Raw genomic sequence first — 24267 nt, forward strand, 5'->3', positions numbered from 1 at the left:
AGCAGCGCGGCACACAAACGTAGCGACACGGAGACACACGACAAGTCAAGGACATACTACATATATAATATGCTGTGGATGGTGTAATGGGTGGTGGTGGGGGTGGCTATATGAAAGTGATTCAGCCTCCTGCTCATGTGGTGCTGTACCGTACAACGCACATACACGCAGACACACACACACACACACCCCGCCATGGCGTGTCATCAAGAGTTGTGACACAAAAAGCACCACCTTAATAACCCCATGTGTCCAGTGTGCGTGCAGGCGTGCGCATCTGTGCGCGAGAGTCTGAGGAGAGAGAGTTGTCAGAGAGGGAGGCAGAGAGTGGCAGCCCAGGGATGAAGAGGAGAAGCAGAGGAGGAGGCGGAGAGGAGGGAGCCGTCTTCCCCAAGAGGAGGAGGAGGAGCAACGCTAGTTGTTCTGCAGACAGTCCAGATCTACTGAGCAACACACATAGCCATTCTGACAACACACACACACACACACACACACACACACACACACACACACACACACACACACACACACACACACACACACACACACACACACACACACACACACACACACACACACACACACACACACACACAGGAGACAGTCAGGAGACCAGTGGTGGAAAAAGTACTCATATTGTTTGTTTACTTAAGTAAAAGTATCAATACTGCAACATAGAAACACTCTGTTACAAGTAAAAGTCTGGAATTCAAAATGTACTTGAGTAAAAGTACGAAAGTGTTGGCATCAAAATATACTACAAAAGTAAAAGTACAAAATGTTTGAAAATAGCAGATCTACAAGCTGTTGTAGATCGGCTATTTTCAAATACCCTAGGTATAAAATATAAGTGGATTGATGTATGTTTTATAATATAATCGTTTATATCTACAAAGTAACTAGTAACTATTAGGTTTTCAAATAAATGTAGTGGAGTAAAAAGTACAATATTTGGATCCGAGATCATAGTGAAAGTAAAGGAAATTGGAAACACTCAAGTAAAGTACAAATACCTCAAAAGTGTACTTGAGTACAGTACTAAGTAAATGTACTCATCAACTTTACACCACTGTAGGAGACGCATATACTATGACAAAGTGTGTGTGTGTGTGTGTGTGTGTGTGTGTGTGTGTGTGTGTGTGTGTGTGTGTATCTGCGTACGTGCCTGCGTGTGTGCATGTGTGTGCGTGTGTGCATGTGTGTGTGACATGACAGATGGAACTGTATGACCTATGCTGAATACGTTCATGTGTGTTGATTACAATTCTGTACACACCTGAGCTGGTTTGGATTCATGTACTGGGAACACGAGGACATGAGACAACTTAAAAATACATGGCCGGGCACTTTGTAATGTATTTATAAATGTGGATTCAAATAAAGAAATTAAAATATCATCGTGTGTAGTGTGTGTGTGTGCGCGTGTGTGCATGCAGGTTTGTGCATTCCATGGTTGTTGGGAGGGCGAAGAATGACAAGATAATAGACTTTATTGTCCCCAAGGAAATTTGTCTTGGACACATACAGTATCTTTTGCAAAATGACAATGCATACATACAGTAATACATACACAGAATGTCACCAGTTGCCCCCCCCCCTCCCCCTCCCCTCCACACACACACACACACACACACACACACACAAACACCTACATCGCACACACACTAGACTCCCACCAACCGAACAACAAATTGCACACTGCCTGCCTGCCGACTGCACAACACACATCATGTTGATAAAAGTGTACATGTCATGTACAGATGCCCCCGTGCAGCACGTACCTTACACTTGCAGGTGGTGCAGGGCGAGTTGGTCATGCTCCACGTGTCTCCACTGAGGCGGGCGATGCCCGTGGGGTCCTGGCACGTCTGCCTGATGTCGTAGGAGAGGTTGTCCGCCAGGCAGGGGTCAGCCGTGCAGCGTGGACAGCACTCGCCCTCCGCCACCGCCGTGTACTCGCACGTCAACACGGGACACACCAGGGGCCAGCAGTCCACCTCTCCTTCCTGCACAGACACGTGCACACATAGACATCAAAGGGGGCTTGAGCCCCTGCCCTTTTATACATCTGTAAAAAGTGCCCTCTCCAGATCACGAATGCAGTTTTTACTGTGGTGAAAGAAATGCAAATGTCCTCTTTCCATGCCATACCTGAAGGCAGCATTGAAGAGAATTGCCTTGCTCAGACTCTGCCATTACACCACATCTCCAGAATTCACTTGATTATAGCCGACCTCCAAGCTCACAATGTGTCGCGCTGCAACGCGTTGTGAGCTTGGAGGTCTGCTATTTTCAATATTTCCACTAAAAGGCCCGTTTAGAAATTTCAGCCCCTGCCTCTCTAACATTCTCTGCACGTCCCTGTTCATGTATACACCAGAACAAGGGGTCATCGCCATGCTGGCTTGTGGTGGACATTTTGTCAAACTTCACTTTTTGCCACGGATGTACAAAATAAGGAGACAATAATTACCAGAAGCACATAAAGAGATGAGCCCTGAATGACCATAACAGGTCTGTAACACTGAGTGTGTACAAACGGAACCAAATGGACCCTTACGGGTCCAGGGTCTGATTGATTAATTGAATATTTTATTAGACAAAAATGAAGAACAGTGCAAAGAAAGAAAGAAAGAAAGGTAGGTGGGTGTCTGGAGGTGTGCGCTCGTCACTTTCACTGCTACAATAGATGTGTTAAAGGAGTAGTTCACCTAAAGAATAACTTATTTTGTCGCATTCTTGAACCTAATACCTAATTTGATGAGTCTCCAATTGACCGATGACATCACATTATTGGCTTAGGAATGTGACAAAAACCCTGCTAACCCTTCACGGTAAATTAACTTTGAAAAAGTTATTATTATTTATATTTTTTTTATCAAATGTAATTTTCATTTCATCTATCTTATTTGTTAGTTTCATTATGTATTGTGTGTTGAGCAACTGTACACATTAGTTTGTAAGTTTTTTTATGTGGAAAAGACTAGCTGGTTGCTATGGCACCAGGGAACCTTAATCAAATCAAATCCTATAAAGTAATTCACTACGACTGAATCTCATCCAGACATTTTGTCCCTGGCATATTGTACTCAGAGAGTCCCCGAGGTGTGCAGAGGCGAACGGCATCTGTCTGCCCACGGGTCTGAGAGAGACGCCGACATTCTCCATGTTTTCGGGAGATTGTATGCATAGGCTGCCCTGATTGGCTAACCCCACCCGTCGACTTAACGGATTAGCATACTCCAACTAGGAAAAAGTACTCATATTCATTACTTAAGTAAAAGTATCAATGCCGCTATATAGAAATACTCTGTTACAAGTAGAAGTCCGGAATTGAAAATGTACTTGAGTAAAAGTACAAAGTATTGGAATCAAAATATGCTATATCAAAGTACTAAAAGTAAAGGTTCTAAAATGTTTGAAAATAGCTGATCTACAAGCTCACAACTCGTCGCATCTGTGACCTTGTAGAGCGCCTATTTTCAAATAGCCTATGTATAAAATAGGTCTGAAGTGGTTAATGTATGTTTTACAATATTATAATCATTTAATCTGAAAAGTAACTAAAGTTTTCAAATGACTGTAGTGGAGTAAAAGTAAAAGTATGCAGAATTGTAAACACTCCAGTAAAGTAAAAATTGTAGTCAAGTACAGTAGTTAAGTAAATCTACTTAGTTACTTTACACCACTGACTCCTAGTGCCTGGAGGAGTGCATGGCTGGCTCATCGCCTCGTTGTGACATACTGTACTGTACTGTATACACAGGCAGACGCACAACTAATTAGAGGCAACACAAATATTTGATTTAGTTCTTCTACAATGACACCTCTCCAAAATGTAGTTTGAGACAAAAAAGAAAAAAGAAAATGCATACTAGTTCCTTCTAGATATCATGTCCCCGGTTTGCAGAATCTTCTGTTGAGCCTGAGAGCTTCCACAGTCACGCATAAAAATGACAAGATGAGAATCATGTCTGTGGGCCAGTTGTGCCTCGAAACCTGTATCTGCATAAAACCCTGTGATGACTGAGTGAACAATCTCTTTAACAAGCAAAACATTCTGTTCATCCTCTTCAAATCGCTCCTTGGCCTGCAAAGCGTGCATATTTAACGACTGTTTGAAGGCATCTCTGATTTGATATTCATGTGCACACAGACAGTAAAGGCTCAGTTTAGTGAAATCCAGAGGGCTCTATTTTGGTGACGCATGGGATGGCGCAAGGCGCGCATGCGTTTTGAGTGTGTACAGTGTACGCTTTTAGGCAACGCATTATTTGAGCTTAACACGAGTGCATGGTCGTGTTAAGGCTCTGAATTAGTCTTGAGTGTGATTAAACCAATCAGAGTGCATAATCCTATTCCCTTTTAGAGAAGATGCGCAGAGGACACGGTGGGGCAGTCGGTAGCGCTGTCGCCTCACAGCTAGAAGGTCCTGGGTTCGATTCCTGCCGTGAGACGCTGTGGGCGCTGGGGGCGTGTTCTCTCCTTCGCGTCATCAGCGCCCACACGCTAGGTGGGGTTGGCGAAAGGGCCTTTCTGTGTGGGGTTTGCATGTTCTCCCCGTGTTCCCTAGGGTAGGTACCCTGACAAAAACATGCAGTAATCCTGGTCTCTATACTGCCTCCCCCTGGCCAGCCAGGGCACCTGATGTAGGGGAAAGGAACTGGTTGGAATAACGTGTTCCTTCCACACCGGGGAAGCTTCCCCCTGTCAGGTAAAAAGAAGCGGCCTGCTCACTCCTCTTGCATAGAAGGAAGCATGAGGTCAGTTCAGGGCTCTCCCCAGGTTGGCAGAGGGAGAGCAGCGCCCAGGATTAGGCAATTGACACTGGGTGAAAAATGGGTTACAAAATCGTGGGATAAGAATTTTAAGAAAAAGAAAAGCACATTTGGTAGATAACGAATTGGAGGAGAAGAAAACTATTTTGCGGGACCATTTAGCAGTAAACACATCCATGATATCTTTATAATCACTTGCTCATTCTCAGTTGTGTTCTCAGTTTCTCTCCCTCTGTCTCTTCTCACCGCCTGTCTTTCCTCTTATCATGGGTCTTCTTTGGAGACACATGATATATTGCTATTATGAGTGTCCCTCTACTTGTTGAGTGGTGCGGTGAGAAGCAATACCAATATCTCAGGAGCACTGCACCATTATGAAGCAGCATTGGAGATCTTACAAGGGGATAACTGTTGTTATGGGACTTTATTACCAACCCTTGAAGTGGTGACAAGCACTCTTCCCTTGAAAGACACCCTCTCATGGATGTGAAGGTAAGCCTATTCCTAAAAGTAGCAAAAGTATTTGTTTTTATTTATTTTAACTGCATTAAAACATGCGACACTCCACGGATACACGTTTACAATAAATTTTACAGAATGCCCATCTCTAATACACGCACGCACACGTGCACACAAGCACGCTTACTACAGCTTATCAAATAAAATATAAATTATATTGAAACACTTAGTATTTACTTAGTATTAGCCTGTTTAGCATTCAGTTTATCACTCAACGCATTCAACTCACTCATTCTTGCAGTAAAAACATAAACAAAACCCCAAGGCAACAAAGGAAGAACTTGGTCATTATACAGTAGATGAAGTTGGCTGAGCCTATAGGAGAATAAACAAAGAAAATATATTATTTGGGTTTGTTTATTGGCATGGCAAATGAAAAGAAAGAGGTATTAATGCTGAAGGAGAGATTAAGGAAAGCTGTGAGGCGTGCATGATTATCAGAGACCAGAAAAATCCACTTGCCCTCTAAATCCACTTCCTCAGCAACAATGTCTGACGTTGTCTCCCAAACAGTGTTAAAACAGCTTTAATAAAAAAGTATAAAAGGAAAAGGAGTATGGTATAACCTAGGTAAAAGCAATGTTAAAACGGTGAGTCTTTAAGATCTCTTTTAAAACTGTCCATGGATTCTGTGAGGCACAGGTTTACAGGCAGGCTGTTCCACATTTTAGGACCATAAAAACTGAAGGCTACTTCTCCGTGCCTACTAGTTTCCGCCTCAGGAAACGTTAAAGGACAACTGCCAGAGGACCTGAGTGGTCTACCAGGCACAGGCAGGTGCATTACCGTTTAGTGATTTGAAAACCAATAAAAGGACCTTAAAATGGGGCGCCCGCTGGCCTACCGGTCCAGGCGCATACCACATAGGCTCTGATGCCTGACAGCGCATCGCAGGTTCGAGTCCCGATCCCGACTGCTGCATGTCACTTCCCATCTCTCTCCCCATTTACTGTCTACCTACTGTACTATCAATAAAGGCATAAAAGCCTTTAGATATTACTGGCAGTGAATGAGTTAATAGCCAGGCGTGCGTGTGTGCATGCGTGCGTGCGTGCGTGTGTGTGTGTGTGTGTACGTGCACTGACCATGCAACGGCACTGCTGGCACCCGTAGGTCCAGGATCCTCCGCTGCGGTAGAGCGTGCGTCCATTCTGGTCCAGACACTGACTGCTGGGCCTGCTGTCACAACTGGGACAGCAAAGCAGGTCGGCGTCTGGCTCTTCGCAGTCACAGGGTCTCCTCCTGCAGAATGTCTGTCCGTCCTGCGTGCCCGTTTTGACAAGGGGTTATTGTTGTGGTATGTTTTCTTTTTTAACAAACGATGCAACACAACACTTCAAAGCCTTTCTGTGTTATTACACAGCACGGTGTAAGTCAGAGAGCGTAAGGAAAGAGGCATGGAGAATGTGCGGCTGACGTGCATCATGGGCCGCCACGCCAAAGGTAAAACTCATCAGGGGCATCACAAGGGGGGTGGAGGGGCCTTAATTATTTTATATACTTTAGCTATTGAGAAATAGCAGATATACAAGCTCACAGCGTAGATCTGCTATTTTTGAAAAGTCGTGAAAATGTGTGCAAATATTTGAATATATGTATTTTTTTAAGCGAACATTTGTAACTCAAATTTTGCTTCTGCGGGGTCCCTGGAACTAAATGTTTTGAGATGGAGGTCCGTGGCCAAATACATACAATTTTGGGGGTCCTTCACATGAAAAGGTTTGAGCACCACTGACATAGAAGCATAGGTTTTTCAAAAAACCTTAGAAGGATTTGAAATATTCAAAGAATTTTCACGATTTTTCAAAAATAGCAGATCTACAAGCTCACAGCGTGGCACCCGGTGCCGCGCTGTGAGCTTGTATATCTGCTATTTTTCAATAGCTAAAGCACAAAATAATGCGTTCCCAGTCTAAATGGGTTAAACCCCCTCCCCCTATGAAGAACATTCATGGCGGGCCCGCAGTGAATACTTGTACACAGGGCCCAGAATTTGGTGCGACACCCCTGAAACTCATATCAGCATTCCCGCGGCACGCACACTAACCGACTAAGCCAAGAGGGCACTTTAGTGTGGTAATTTCATATAGGATTAGCTGACACATGGCTAAGAAACTTTTCAGTTCTTGTTTTCAGTACATTCACTGGAGAGTCAAGGCCAGCACACCAGAGGGGGAATTTCCGAGGAGGAGGCTGGAACCTCAATTCTCAGAATGACATTTATTATCGCTGTGAAGTGTGAATAAAGCGTGAATATATATTTTGAGCGAGTTTTTTTTTTTGGGGCTCCGAGTGTAAAAGACAAAATACGAGAGCAGTCACCGCCGGGTCTGCTGGCTTTTCAGTGTCCTCATCCCTCCATCTCTCTACTCAGTAACTTTATGGCATTTCACGCGACATGCCCAGCACAAGCTAGGCCCAGGGACAAGAGGGTAATGGAGATGTAAAAATCGTATATAAAATGGCTGTTACAAAATGTATGGGAGCCATAAAATGATCCTGCATACCATTTAAGGCGTAATACACAGCCAATGTTTTATCGATGCATATTGTCGCGCTACAGTAAGCACTACACCTCACGATACTAATATTGCTGATCCTTAACGGCCTTTGTCTTTTATGGTTACGACCCTTCAGTCGCTGGAAATATTGCAGGTTCTACCGGCCTCGCTGAATGAGGGAGGGTTTTGCGAGAGCAGCGATAAGAAAACTCTTGTAGTCTAGGCCAGGGGTCTTCAACAGGGGGTCCGGGACCCCTAGGGGGTCCTCAGAGTTACTAAAGGGGGTCCTCCAAATTTTTGTGTGATAGAAACTTTTTTTCTTCTTTTTTTTATATTAACCACTTGAACCCTAGTGCCCTTATTCTGAGAACTTTAGCCAAAAATAGCACATCTAGAAGCTCACAACGCCTCGCAGTAGGTCGGCTATTTTAGGCAAAGAGGTTTGGTGTAGAGGGGAAAAAGAGCAGACTAAGTACAGAGTGAAAAGTCAAGTTTATTAAGTATTGACGGTTCAAGTGGTTAAATATCTGAAAACACAAATTGACAAGAATCCAAAATACACTGATGATTGTGCTGTCAAACGATGAAACTATATGGAATCTATGTTGGGGGGTCCCTGCTTCATCTCTCTCTCAACTAAGGGGTCCTTGGCCTGAAAACGTTGAAGACCCCTGGTATAGTTGTTGGATTGAGCTGGTCTAGTTGTTGGATTGAGTAGGTATCTTTGTTGCTGAGCAGCGATGAGTAATTTCCTCTCTCTCCCCTTAACATGAACAGTCACCTCTCTGTTATATTCAGTCAGAGGAATTCACATTATGCACTTAAACATTAACAGTTTGTTTGCTAAATATGAACAAATCAAGCATATGGTTCTCGAAGGTAAGGTCCATTTTCTAACCTTCTCAGAGACTAAACTTGATGCCTCTATCACTGACTCTCAGATCGAAATTGACAACTACTCTGTAATCAGAAATGATAGAAACAGATCTGGTGGTGGTGTATGCATGTATGTTCATAACAGTATTAAGTATATCCCCCGCCCTGACCTACAACACAGCTCTTTAGAAACTGTATGGGTGGAAGTGATTCTTAAGAAAGCTAAAAACATACTAATCGGTGCCATCTACAGACCGCCCGACCAAAATGATTTCTGTGAGTTACTGGAGGAGAGCCTTGCACCGGTGGACAATGTTGAAAAATACATTATTGGAGATTGGAACATAGACATGCTTCGTAAAGAAGCTCCTCTATTCAAAAAATTCAATAAGCTTTGTAATCAACAGGGTCTCACTCAGCTCATCACCAAGCCAACTAGGGTTACAGATAACTCTCAAACCACCATAGATCTCATTGTAACCAGAGACAAATCTAAAGTCTCCGCGAGTGGGACTATTGAATGTGGTGGCCTAAGCGACCATGATATAATTTACTGCACCCGTAAAATACATAAGTCCAAAGCTGACGGCCACAAAACAGTTGAAGCTAGAAACCTCAAAACCTACTCTAGCGAAGCCTTTAATCACAAACTGGAGAAATCTGACTGGTCCCCAGTACTAGCTAGCACTCAGGTCGATGAAGCCTGGCTGGGCTTTAAATCCATGTTCAACACTACCCTAGACGAAGTGGCTCCTTTGCGTAGGGTCAGGGTTAAAGCCCGCTCACAGCCATGGTGGAATTCGGAAATCTGTGAATCAATGAAACTCAGAGACAAAAAATACTCTGAGAAACGCAAATATAATCACAAACTCAAAAAAGGCCCCAATAAACACCTTGAAGCCAAATTAGAAATAGTCAGTTTAGAGGCTAATAAACTGAGAAATCGGACAACCTCCTTAATCCTTTCTGCCAAAAAACACTACTTGGATGAGAAAGTTGAGGAAAACATCCACAAACCACGAGACCTATGGAAGCTATTTAAAACCCAGCTAGGCTGTGGTGCTAAACTTAGATCCATAGCCAGCAACATATCCATCCAAACTCCCATAACCCTCCTCACTGACAGTCTCGATGTAGCCAAAAATCTCAACATCTATTTCACCTCCATGGCCAAAAATCTGGTCAATAAACTGCCCGCTCCATCTGGGCTGTTTGGTGTTAGGCACATCTTGAAATTCTACAGGAACCTTGGGGTATGCAAAGACAATTTTAAACTTACCACGGTGACAACTGATGAAGTGTTTAAAAAACTTCGCACCCTACCTCAATTCAAGGCCGCTGGCCATGATAAAATCGCCCCCAAATTTCTCATAGACTCAGCTGCCACCATTGCCCCAATCATTACCCATATTATTAATTTATCTATCAAGCAGGGTTATGTCCCCCAGGACTTCAAATTAGCTAAGGTAACTCCCCTGCACAAAAAAGGCAGTAAACTTGACCCTGGCAACTACAGGCCAATCTCAATCCTTAGTTCCATCTCTAAGGTAATGGAAAAAATTGTCTATGAACAGGTGGCTAAATATCTTGAAGAGAATAAACTGATCTACGAGTTCCAGTCTGGCTTCAGAGAGTCCCATTCCACAGATACATGCCTCATCTATTTGAATGATTACATCAAACGTGAAATTCACGATGGCAAATATTGCGGCATGGTCATGCTGGACCTCCAGAAGGCATTTGACACCGTCGATCATTCTATTTTGATTGAAAAACTCAAAGCTATTGGTCTTGATAGCACAGCAGTGAGATGGATGCACTCTTACTTGGTGGGGAGGGAACAGATGGTGGAAGTCAACGGAACCCTGTCCCCCCCCCTCCCAGTAAACTGTGGAGTACCTCAAGGGAGTATACTAGGACCACTGTTGTTCTTAATATACGTAAACGACATGTCATCTGCTTGTGACTGCAATCTGTTTCTGTTCGCGGATGACTCGGCTCTCCTAGTGAGCCGAGTCTCTCTCCAGAGACTTATTGCAGGTTGAAAAGGCCCTTAACTGTGAACTTAACAAGATCTGCACCTGGCTCAATGACAACAGACTCTCAATTCACCTAGGCAAAACTGAATGTATCCTCTTTGGATCTAGTCAGAAACTTAGCCTAGTTGAGAACTTAACAATTAAAGTAGGTGACACTGTGATAGAAAGAAAAAACTACATCTGCTACCTGGGTTGCATCCTGGAGGCTAACCTATCCAGTGAAAAAATGACCACCAAGGTAATCAATAAAGTCAACCAACGAATTCGCTTCTTGCAAAGGGTTGCCCCGCTGATCAATACTAAATCCCGAAAGACACTAGGAGGAGCTCTTATTGGGCCCCTCATTGATTACGGAGTCCTTGTCTGGTATCGCGACGCCCCAGCCGCCTTAAAGTTAAAGCTTCAAACAGCCCAAAACAAACTAATTAGGGTTGTGCTTGGTCTCCCTCCTCTGACCCACCTTACCAATCATCACCACGAAAGCATGGGATGGCTCAAAGTAGCTGACAGAGTACAGCATCTTGCAATGGGCCTGGTGTACAAGATACACTACACCTCCAAGATTCCCATGTACCTGACAAACTACTTCTTAAAGGTCAAGGATGTTCACGACCACAACACCAGAGGCAGCTCCACTAATCATCATCAACGTAGATTTAACACTAAACAAGGCTCTAACTCGTTCTCCTGCTACACCATCAACATGTGGAACGCCCTTCCTCAAGCCCTAAAGGAGAGCAAATCCCTAGCCTCCTTCAAAATTGGTATGAAAAGTCACCTTCAGACAGCTGCTACCCGTGACTTGTAAATAGACTAAGCCCCCATGCCCCCCCCCCCCTTTTATTATTCTTTTTTCTGTCTTTGTATTTGATGTCATGCTTTTGAAACTGATATTATCCTAGATAAAGTACTATGTTCTATCCGTCTGTCTTTCAATGTTATATGAGATACTTAAAGTGTGGTTCCTGTGGAAATAAGCCTCGGCTTTCTAGGATCTCCTTTTAGTTGACCTTGTACCAGTGATTTGTACTGTCATGAAACTGTACTTTTTTCTATTGCAAACTTCTAATAAATTCTTCAATCAATCAATCAGTGAAGGTCTTTACACAACGGCGAATTAGCGAAGCGTCGCGAAAAAGCGACCTGGAAAAGCGAAGAATTCGCCTTAAGCCTTTCCCATACACACCAAAGTAAAATTCGCCAAATTGAATAAAGTGATCTGTTGTGTGCATTGTTTGGGGCTGGCTCACATTATCACATCACATCACAGCAGAGAGGATAGAGTGAGCTTTCTTTGATACAGAGAGAGAGGAATTCGCCTGCGAACATTCGCTAAATTCGAAACAAGAGCGAATAAATAATAGACGCTTTTTCGAAATTCGCTGCGGTGTGGAAGCTTCCATTGACTTAAAGAAGTTTTAAAGAAAAGGCGAATTATTCACAAATTCGCTATTCGCTAATTCGCCCCCGGTGTGTAAAGACCTTCAGCCTTGACTCTGAGAAGCCCACTTAGTCAGCTGGATATTTATCACACCGGCTGAGCCTTTGTTTTTTCCCCCAAGACGATTCTGATCAATATCTTGTATTTCTCTAGCTGCGCTGCAAGGCCTACATTCCAACACGGCAGCCTAACAATGAGCTATTAGGCTGCCACAAATATGTGCCAAAAGGTGCTGTTCCTGTTCTTAGAAACCCTCATTTGTAGGTCTTACAGGCACTTTTTCTTGCCGTGCCTTGTTTTTCCTTGTTTTCTATGCATTTCATCCGTGAGATATACTGGTACTTGATTGATCTTTAAGCACTTTTACATTTTTCTTTTAATGTAGTACTATAAATAGAAATTCTACATTCCTTGATAGTGTAAGGGTTAGCTGCTAGGGTTAGGGTTATCTAATGTAGGCATGCTGAAGAGAAATATCATAAGCCGAGGTGTGGAATATACAAGATATTTTTTTAACATGATCAAGGAACAGAGGGTGTCGAACTCACTGTTTACGTACACAGCTGTCACTTGGCTTTGTTTTTCATTCTGTTTATTATTAAGAAATAGCTACTTTAATTATGGTCTTCTTTTCACTGCTTGCAGACACCTGAATGTCAGGAATCACGTTCTGAAAAGTTATTTTCATAACATCATTAATTAACATGTCTAATGTGTCATCTGTGAGTGCAGTTAGGCTACAGTATGTGTCCAGATTCATAGCCAGATCCCCCTCCCAATCCTAGCAATGCTGCCATCTCTCGTGTGTGTGTGTGTGTGTGTGTGTGTGTGTGTGTGTGTGTGTGTGTGTGTGTGTGTGTGTGTGTGTGTGTGTGTGTGTGTATGTGTGTGTGCGCGCGCACACGCGCGCGTGAGTGTGTGTGAGAGAGAGGGAGAGAAAGAGAATCTAAAAATCCATCCCGTCCACTGTAACATTATCACAGAGACAAAAATCCATTTATCTCAGAGTGAGTTTTTGGTCAAAACAAGCTTTTTTCTACGGTCCCTAACTTTGGAACCAATGATTGCGGATAAAATGTTATTTTTCCGATGGAAAGATGAGAGACGAGTCTTTCCATCTTCTCCTCACAAAGTTAGTAAAAATGGGGGTGGCGAGTTTGACATCCCTGCGAGTCTAGGGAGATGTCATTAACACATTGGCCGCCATTTTAACATTGACTGTATGGCTCTCCTGCCATTTTGTTTAATAAAAAAATTGATATATTTTTTTTATATTGACATTTTTCCTAAATTCTGTATTTTTTCGACAATGTCATAAAGAACCTCAAATGAAACAGGACAAACTCTAGTCTCACCGAAAAATAAAATAAATAAATAAAAACCTTTTTTTTCTATAGTTGCAGCCATCTCAAAATAGCCATTTTTGACCAAAATCCAGCTATAATTGAAAGAACTGGAGATATTGACCTTTTTGTGATTGATGGCTTTTCGAGCGAATAACTCAGTTGATATTTGTATTTATGGCGTCAGGCACTTATCAGATAAGTGTACTAATGTAATTATGTAATAGGAATTATTTTTAGAATTTTCTGTTTAGAAAAATGCAGAGAAAAATATTTTTATATGCTATGTCTGACCAAAAACAGCAAGTTCACATTGATATACTATTACTGCTACAGTATTCTACAAGTCTGCTACAAGTCACTTGGGGGCGCTGTCTCTCTGTTTCTGTGTGTAAATGCTAGTTGCGCTCTGTAGGCCTACAGGTGCACACACACACATTGACATCAAAGGGGGCATGAGTCTTTACAACCAGTAAGACTCCCTAATCGGGAGATAAGCGACCGTTGGTCGCTTATCTCCACAAATATCACAACCTCCACCTCTCACGTCATACGGGTAGCCATAGTTACACCTGGAATGTTGAATCTCCATATATGGAGATAACCTACGCATCACACAAAGTCTGACCTCACCAGCCCATACTTGGGCATGGACGACTTATATCTCCATATACGGAGATGGCCATATATGGAGATACGATGACATCACAGAGTCCACAGCTGATGATGTGGCGTGATGTCATACAATACACAAACAAGCCCTATATAAAGGGGCAATTCTCACCAGGGAAGAGAGCATTGCCTGGAATGTTGAATCTCCATATATTGAGATAACCTACGCATCACACAAAGTCTGACCTCACCAGCCCATACTTGGGCATGGACGACTTATATCTCCATATACGGAGATGGCCATATATGGAGATACGATGACATCACAGAGTCCACAGCTGATGATGTGGCGTGATGTCATACAATAAACAAACAAGCCCTATATACTGATGCGATACGATGACATCACAGAGTCCACAGCTGATGATGTGGCGTGATGTCATACAATAAACAAACAAGCCCTATATACTGATGCGGAGATATGAGCAGGGCAAAGGTGTGACGTGTGACGTGTGACGTGTGACCGACCGACGGACGGCCGGTGGAGGTTTTCATAGTAAACTGCTCCCTGACGGTCGCAATAACACTTCTAGAATACACCTCTAGAATGGATTGCTATGACATTTGTTCAACAAGGTGATCAGCAATCTCTCAACACGTCGCTCTGCGACACTTTGAGAGCTTGTAGAGCTTGTAGATCTGCTATTTTCACATTCTAGCACATGTTAGAAAATGTCTCCCCCTGCCCCTAAAAAATCCTCTGCACTGCCCTGGCAAGAGCAGGGCAGACGCAGTTTGCTAACGAGGCGAGGCTGTAGTTGATCGATCGCTTGTTGGCTGTAGTTGATGCTTGTTTTGGTGGAGCGTGGGCCAGGGACCCCCACGCCCACCTGGTTCCCTAAGTGTTGGCTGGAGACCAGGGGACCCCCTTTGTGAGACCCCATCGACAGGGACCACTTGTCCCTGCAACTGGATCATGTGAACTTTATGTAACAAATGATCGGCTTATTGATTGATTTTACAATGTTATGTAACTCCGCACTGCTCTGGGAGGTCGGCGAAGCGTTGGACCCGCGGACCCCTTATTGGTTCCGTTAGAAAGGCGACCAGGGACCCCCACCTTTACAAAGGCGATCATGGCTTGTTTGTGGACTAAATACCATTACAAAACTAATATTATAGCCTGGATATTTGGATTATAACCCAGGGTGTGGATTCAAATCAACCATCATCATTATCAGGTACGTTTTAGAAGCATTTATATGGCGAATTGGCGATAATTGTGTGTTTTGTGTCTTGAGAGAGAGAGAGAGAGAGAGAGAGGCAGATCTCACTGATAGCACTGTTTTTTTATGGGACTGAACACCATCAGGGGGTCCAACAGGGACCACTGAAACAGAGATATAGTGGTCCTGGAGGGAAGCACACACACACACACACACACACACACACACACACACACACACACACACACACACACACACACACACACACACACACACACACACACACACACACACACACACACACACACACACACACACACACACACACACACACACACACACACACACAGCTGTTCTCACACTTTTTTTTCTTCTCTTTTTTTTTCCGGCAGCCAGCCTTTTGAGCTCAAATGCGTCTTTTGCCAGTTCACTGTGGGTTATGGGGAGATTTATACATTTGTATTGCAATTTATACATTATTACAGTATTTTTTTCAAACACACTTACTTTGATGTGTGATATTTTAGGTTCCCTTTAAGATAAAAGGCTCAGACTTTGTGACGGGCTGTGGAAGAATGTAATTAAACATTACATTATATAAAAGCAAATTCTCGGGACTATCGGGCCTGGCGGGGAACGACATTGGGATTTTCTCGGGACTATCGGGGGAGGCGGGGAATGAGTTAATGAAACCTAATTTAGGATCTGCAGGACTGACATAGACTAACTTTTTTTTTAAATGTATTTCCCGTTTTCTCTTTGTACAGGGTTCACAACACGTTATTTGTGTATCAAATGTGTATGTGTTATGTACTGTATGTAGTATGATAGGTTTCGGTGTGTGAATGAATGTGACCGCAGACAGTACTAATCTTCTAATGAAAATGGCTGCCAAGGTCTGCTGCCACCCTGCACAGAGACCAGTAATCACACACTGCAATGCCCAGTCACTGCCCATCCGGAACCACGCCAAGGCACAGCAGCAACTCATCACTCTGTGGTATGTGCGTGCGTGCGTGCGTGCGTGCGTGCGTGCGTGTGTGACTCCCTGCCAGCCTGCAAGGAGAAATGAAGACTCGATCTGATCCCCGGACACAGTAGGTCACCGAGTCCCCCGAATGGCATGTGAAAAATATGCTGATGGGGCAAATTAAAATGAGAAGTATTTCGCCGCAGTTAGACAACACTGTTGATGTTGCTGCTGATCTAGCTATTTGGTGCCTGGTTATTTTTTTGGCAGGAAAATTGTCTACGTTTATATTGTGTGTTTATCCAAAGCGCTTAACAACGTGCATTATATTCACCGACCCTAACACACATACGGTATATTCATGTGCATGTCGTCACTGTTGGGCAGAAACCTCGTATCTACAAGTTTTAAATGTGTACGTTTCTTCGTAAAGTAAAGCCCTGCTTCAACACACAAGACTGTCGCACAAAACTAGGAAAAATAATTTTGTAACTATTTTAAATCATTTTTAAAACGATAAATACAAAACAAACGGTTTTGGACATACAAGATTTCCACCCGACAACAACGATGTGCAACAGTGTAGTGTATATGTTAGTTAGTTTGAGAAACCAGTTAGATTGGGAAAGGAGCGCTTGTTTTAGTTCACCTGGATGTGGAAGAAGTTCACCTGGATGTGGAAGAAGCCCATGCATTAGTCCCACGCTGGTGAATGCTAACCTGGTGAATGCTACTATGCCTAAACCTAACCCTAACCTCAGTAAAACTATGCCTAAACCTAAACCTAACCCTAACCTCAGTAAAACTATGCCTAAACCTAACCCTAATCCTAACCTCAGTCAAATTATTCCTAGTTCCCCGAAGGAGGCACCACCTGCTCCACCTTGTGCCCAAAAAACGAGCGCTCCTGTTCTCAATCTAACTGTATCTCAAACTAACTGTGACATAATACACAGTACATGTACAGTATGTGTGTGTGCGTGTTCTACAGTGTGTCCTTTCCTACCTTGCAGGAGCATATTGCACAGCGGTCAAAGCTGGGTTTCCAGTCTTCTCCGTTGCGTCTGATGACCTCGTCCTGCGGACAGTCCCCCGTGCACGCCGGACCGGACGTGCACACGCAGTCGTAGCCCCCTGGGAGGTTCACACACACGCTGTCGTTCCAGCAGGTGTGTGTCTGCATACTGCACTCATCGATATCTGCAAGAACCCCGAAAAGTATCAAAGAGCACAGTTAGGGCCACGCCGCCTGCATACCCACACTGTGCAAACCCAATTCAATCCAAACAGCTGACAAAACACATGATGTTGGTGTATTTGCACTTGTATCTTATTTTGATAACCTCACAAGCAGGAAGTGCTTCTCATTCATTCTCAAGATCTTGCCAGCGGCAGCTACATGTTGCTGCTGTGCTTCATCATGTACAAATGGCATTGTCTGTAAGCTGATTTTTAGCATAGAAGTGTGCATTTGTTTGATAGTTCATACAGTAGGTGCATAATTCTCATGTGTGAAGTGTACAGTATGTTTGGTTAATATGCTAACTTATGCTGCCATGCTAACTAGTCATGCTTGCTAATTCATGTTTCAGTTTGTTTTTATTTCATTATAAGGGTTTGTAATGCTGACATGTACCCACACTTATCGTCTTTATGAGAAGTTGAAGTCTTAAATTCACTTTGTAAACAACAGCTAATTAGACCTCTTATGCAGGGACGTGCTGGCCATTGGGAAAAGCGGGACAACTCCCGAACGGCCGGTTCATTCCCGGCCGGTCCAGGCCGGCCATTAGGAAAAAAAATTAAATAAAATGTCGGCCTTCGTTCCATTTTGGGGGCTGGTCAGCCAACAAAGTGAATCGTCACTGTCGGGCAGAAACCTCGTATCTCCAAGTTTCAAATGTGTAGATTTTTTTCGCACAAGGCCGTCGCACAAAAGTAGTGAAAACAGCAGATCTCGCCTCGCGGTGCGAGGCGTTGTGTGCTTCTAGTTTTCACTAGTTTTTACTAGTTTAAATCATTTTTTAAATGATAAATACAAAACAAACGGTTTTGGACATACAAGGTTTCCACCCAACAACGACGAAACATAACTCATGTAATTGGCCCACTGGCTTGTCACTTGTCATGATCTGAAATGGCAAATGTTTGAGTAGCAGCAGCAGCGCTATAGAGAGAGATCTCTCTCTATAGCGCGCAATGAGGGCCTCTACAACTCTTTTTCCCGGGCTGAATCACGGGCCCAGCACGCCCCTGCTCTTATGTTTGTGTTTGTGAAATGTTGTGTAGGCCTCATACTATTTTTGTCTTTCTACTCCATAATGTTGTATCATCCTTATTCCTGTTTCTCTCATTTTACAGTTTCACACTTTCCTGTTTAGCTGTCTGCATGAGCACCCATTGTGTCAAATAAACTTGACAAATGTATTTGGTATTTTTCTTACCTTGAGTTTCCATTCCTACAGCACCCATATTTTACTGTATTATTATTATCTGTGCCTAATAATCACTTAAGATGCAGCATAGATTATGTTAAATTCATGAAAATGCATCACACTTTACTTAGCCCCGACAATGAAGCTTTATGATGGATTATGCATTGTTATAGATGCATCCATATGTATGTCACTTTACTTAACACATACAATGATGACTCATGATACTTCATGGGCTATTATAACATACTATGAGTCATTACTACAGTTGACTTGAGTTGTGTGTATAGGTAATCATAATGTACTACAAGCAGTCAGTCAATAGTGCATTATAATGCACTACGAGTGTCCTCATAATGCATTATAGATGTTGTCTTCATAAGTATTCAAGAGCATCCATAGAATACTTGTACTTAACTCATTGAGTGCCAATCCCGAACTAGTTCGGCTTTATTATCGTATCGCAGAGTGCCGATCCCGAACAAGTTCGGCTTTGAAAAAAAAAAAATGATTTTTTTTTTTTTTTTTTTTTTTGGACCCCATCAAATCTGGTGAACATGATTTCAATCGCGATTTTGCATGTTCCACCCCCATACAACCCCATCTAACATACAGGGCAGCCATGTTTGTTTACATAACATGTAAAACATAATGGCGATTATCTCAAGAATGCCTGAACGGATTTCCAATCGGATTTTTTTGTTTGAAAGCTGTGAACAAACTGCACAAATCCACTCCAATGCAATCCAGGATTGCATTGGATTTTTTAGAGCTCATTCTTCTCTGTTTGCATGAGGTGTGCAAGGTTTAATCATGGCTAAGTTGACGAAAATAAGGCTTCTAAAATGCTTGGTAGCCAATAGCTAACTTCAAGCTAACTTCATCCTCTTCCTGTACATGCACAAAGGAAAGTGTTCAGGCAAGTCATGGCTGCAGGGCTTCTGCATATACCAGCATATCTCTATGGGATTTTCTATGGCCACTGGGCGCCCTCTAGTGGTGAAAGGGGTGGCACTAAATGAGTTAATTATAAGTGTCATTATAGTGTTGTATGACTGTTGATATAGTGCTTCATAAAGCATTATGTGTGTTTATGAGTGTAGTTATGAAGCATTATGAATGCATTATAATGCATTATGAATGCCCTCATAATGCATTATAAATGTGGGCTTCATAGAAAGTGTTACCCTTTTTTCTTATTTCCACATAAAACATAAATTATTTTTTCATGTCAAGGACCCCTAGAATTATATGTACAGCATTGGACCGTGGAACCTCATCTCAAAATATTTTGTTCCAGGGACCCAGAGAAAGAAAGATTGGAGTTGCAAATTTCATGATTTTTCAAAAATATCTGCTGTTTTTTAATAGCTACAGTATAAAATAATGGTTAAAGTGGTTAGAATCTGTGATTTCACCACTCCAGAATGGCTCTAGCTTTTGCAAGATCAGGTAAGAATCTGTGCTGGACAGATCCGATGCCGCTGTTTGTTTTTGTTTTTCCTTCTGTTTTTTCCTAGTCAGCAAGATCAATATCACATTGAGTATTTCATATTCTCCCCAAAAATAGTGGAGTGGAGGCAAAAGTTTGGAAATAATCGTAATATGTATTCTACTGATCATTCCCACTAAGTTTCATGAAAATCCATCTATTATTGAGTTATTTTGCTAACATACAGACAGACTGGGGCGAAAGCATAACCCAGTTCCACCCCATTGGTAGAGGTAAACATTTTACTCTTGTTCAGACTTGGGGCCCAAACTTCATACAGTGCATGCAGCACTACAACATGTCAGTCTCTTATGACCTTGCAGTGAATTGCACAAGGATGGGAGGCCTGTCACAATGAAATAGGAGTTGCATGTAAATGAGATGTTACTTTTGTGATGTTAAGTTACTGCGATAAGATCCCCGAGGACGACGTCTAAACCTGACAACTCTGGAATAATGTAACTGTGGAATACCTTCCTATTTATGATCCAATTCAACAAGAATAGCTGTGCATGGATCTGTGTGTGCTTTTATGAATTGCGAGTGCCTTTTGGGTATGCCCTCGTGTCTGTGTGACATGTTGCAGTGCATGCTGTACTGTAGGTAACAGTCTGATGAGGACACGGCCTACTGAGCCCAACAATGATTGCCCACTTTTTGAACAGTTCAACTCGGGAAGTGAATTCCCATTGAGTTACCAGTACCTGCTCACCCCTGTCAGTCACTAAACCTGAACCAACCTATACTGTACCCAAAGACATTCTTAACTCATTTCCTGCGATCCCCGTCGAAACCGGAGATTTCCCGCTGTACCACTCTGCGATGCCCGAGGAGCCCGAAGATTTAATTAGCTTTAATCATTATGAAACGATTAAAAGTATGGTCACTGTATATAGCCGATTCGAAGACTTTAGGCCCGCCTCCTAACTGTATCCGGTCGTATTTCCTGTTTAGACCGGATCTAGGTTTCCATATCCGGTCTGCGAGCCAATCATAGCTCCGGGCCCATAAGTTTCCATGTAAACAAGGAAGCCTCCTGCTCGCTCATATCATCGTCTTTTTAAAAAAATTTGATATCTGTTTGATTCTTGTGCCCGCCTGGCATATGATCCTCGCACATATTGTCTGCTATGTGCGCGAACGTGTCCACGTGTTACCATAGCGCACAGCTGGCCGTTTCCAATGTTTTCTTATGTAACACTGGCGGATACAGCAGGGGTAACAGCCTGGCAACGGATTTGTCTATTCCAATGGATTTTTTTTTATTCGAAAGCTGTCATCTTGTCTACCGGTCTACTACATGAGTCGCGCACAGATCATGCACTATGCGTGCACGTGCCCACGTTAAAAGGTAAGGACAATTTGGCAGGAAAACAGTTCAGCCTATGTTTAAAATAGCAGCATATGAGTTAAATACTCCATAGATACTGTAGGTCCTTATATGAAGAGCTTTAAGCCTCGGCTCGAACTAAGCCAACCAACTATGAAATAATTCATGACCATGAAAAGATAATTATTTCAACTACGCATCCCATATTTATGGTAAGTCTACCTTGGAGGGCTATGACATTATGGCTAATAATAAAATGCTCTATGCAGAAAATGAAAGGTTTTTCTTTTCCTTCTTTTTTTCTCTCACTTCCGGAAACTCACTATGGTGTAGTGTGGAGGTAAAATGCATAAATAGTAGTCATTTTATTTGTCAAGTCCAATTGGTCTTGACAAATACATTTTTATTTTTCATGTTCATAATGATGTTCAAGGTTTCTCGTCGAAAACGTTGATGCACATTCATTACAAAGTGATCCATAATTCCTCAAACACACTTATTATGTTCCTTTTCTCCAACTACTGAGTTCTCCAGGGAGACTCAGTCCATATCCACAGCTTGCAGGAAACATTTGAAATACCTCGCTGTGGCATCTGGTCACAAAAGCAGTGTTGGGGAAGTTAACTCTCAAAGCTTTGTTTTACAAGCTCCAATTACTTTCTCCTCAAAGAACCTTAGCTATGTACAGCAAAGCAAACCTCAACAGAATTTGCTTTGCAGCAGATATCAAATAAGTATGAAATGTCCAGTAATATATTCACATTTTTCACAGACATAAATAAAGTGCCAGAAACAGCAATGGAGTGTATTCAGAAATTGGAATCATAAAAAGTGCCAGTGCCAGCATGGTGGCCTGTGTTGCCAAGAGAAACTGAGGCCTCAGCCTCAGTGCCTATTCTTTTTTTTCCATGGCTTGGATGTGGAAAAGGTCCCTTTAGTCTTGTTTGTTTAGTTATTCATACTGCAGTATCGCCCGTCTGATGTTTGGCAGCATGAACAGATTGTGGCTGGGGTGTCGAGTGTCTTTGATGATCCACTTAGCCTTGGCTACACACCGATATGCCCTGGAAGGAGAGAAGCTCACCTCCAACAATGTGCTGGGCCTGCTGGGCCATCTGTGGCTGAGGTTGGTACAGTTCCCATACCAGGTGTTGCTGTTGATGGTGCTGCTGTAGAAGGATGAAGGGGCTCATGCTGAATTTCTTCAGCCGTTTGAGGCAGTGCAGTTGCTGAGGCTTTTTCACCACATGAGTGGTATGTGTGACCAAAGCTATTTACCTGAACAGCAATCAACCACATGTGATAGCACATGAGCATCATTAATGGAGACTAGTTTCCATGTTGCACGTTTGGAATTGTATTGTCTTGACATGCATCTGCAGTAGCCTATTGTGTTGACACTCAGATCATCAAGTCAAAGTAGATCAAAGTAGTCTTCCAGGGGCACGCATTGGCCGTGTTGAGCATAGTTGGTCAAACGTGCTGAAAATCCAGGAATGGGCAAGGGTTCATCTGCTCCTCACCAAACAGCACCAATCCATCTTCTTCTGAACCACTTTTAGACCAATGTGGAGATTTAAGCACTAATAGTCACCAACAAGATAGTTACCAATCTACAAGTTCACAATTGCAAATACTGTAGCACATCTACAAGTTCTCAATGTTCCGTCGTTTTTGTCATTTCAATAAAAAGAGAAAGGAAAGAAGAAGAGAGGGGCAGAGGGAATGAGGGGAGAGAGGGGAAGATCTTGCCTGGCGTTGCCAGCCTCTATCACACACTTCGTTTTGGGAAGAGAGTCTGGGATTTCAGGAAGAGTTTTCATTTCTGGGGTTTGCCCCAAACCACGTGCCCCAAGCTTACAGAAACCACGTGCCCCAAGCATACAACCCTGATTGGCCAACCCTTGAAGCTGTTTGAGGAAATAGAATCTCAATGGATCGGTGCCAGACCGTACTACAACACCACTACCGCCAGGGGGTGTTGTTGTGTTCGGTCTGGTTTATTAACCAGGCAAGGAAAGATCACTAAAAAACAAACAATGTATCTACATTATGCACATAGTTGCGACCGAAAGACACAGTTTACCATGAGAAACGTCACAGATTGTCCTCGTGTAGACACATGTACCCTGATGTCATAAATATGAATTAATGATGCCCTGTTAGAGAGATCCCTTTTGATGCCAGGGGGAACAAATCCCTTTTATGCCCATATATGGAGATCCCTGTGATGCCAGGGGAACAAATCCCTTTTATGCCCATATATGGAGATCCCTGATGTCCACAACCTTGATGTCCACATCACTGTGGCGCGGGGCGAGGTCGCTTGTCGTCCTGAGGTGTCTTACTAGTACATATAGGCTTAAACATAAAGTGCGATCCAAATGGAAGCCGCTCTGTTAACTGGAGGTTCTGACCTAGTCTTGTTCCTTTGGCTATTAGCAGCACTTTGTTCAATCTCCGTTCCAAACACTAGCTATAGGAAACAACAGTTTAGGCTCCCTGTGAAGAAGAGGTTTTCCAATCCCGTAGCCTCTGTTCAATCTAACTAAGTGGGAGTCTTTCAGAGTGAAAACAAACAAACACAGCTTGCCTGCTATGCCCTGCCTCTTGTCTGTCTGCTACCCACCTTACCTGCACCTTCTGCCTGCCTGTGTGAGACACAGTGCAAGGCAATGACAGCACCCTGTTAGTGTCGCCCAGAC

General features: G+C 43.0%; 1 protein-coding gene across 1 annotated transcript in view; it reads right to left on the reverse strand.

Annotated features, from left to right (window-relative positions):
* Positions 1-414: 414 nt before the first annotated feature.
* The window catches only part of LOC308288369 (protein kinase C-binding protein NELL1-like), a gene marked incomplete at both ends in the record, with an annotated part of 330259 nt that continues 306406 nt past the window's right edge, over positions 415-24267 (reverse strand). The window contains 4 exons of the mRNA XM_080729790.1: positions 415-465; positions 1782-2006; positions 6383-6559; positions 17312-17505. Coding sequence (XP_080585916.1) covers positions 415-465; positions 1782-2006; positions 6383-6559; positions 17312-17505 — 647 coding nt within the window. The remainder of the gene's footprint in view (positions 466-1781; positions 2007-6382; positions 6560-17311; positions 17506-24267) is intronic.

The sequence above is a fragment of the Nannobrachium achirus genome (assembly GCF_963921795.1).
Source record: "Nannobrachium achirus genome assembly, chromosome: 7".
Lineage (NCBI taxonomy): Eukaryota > Metazoa > Chordata > Actinopteri > Myctophiformes > Myctophidae > Nannobrachium > Nannobrachium achirus.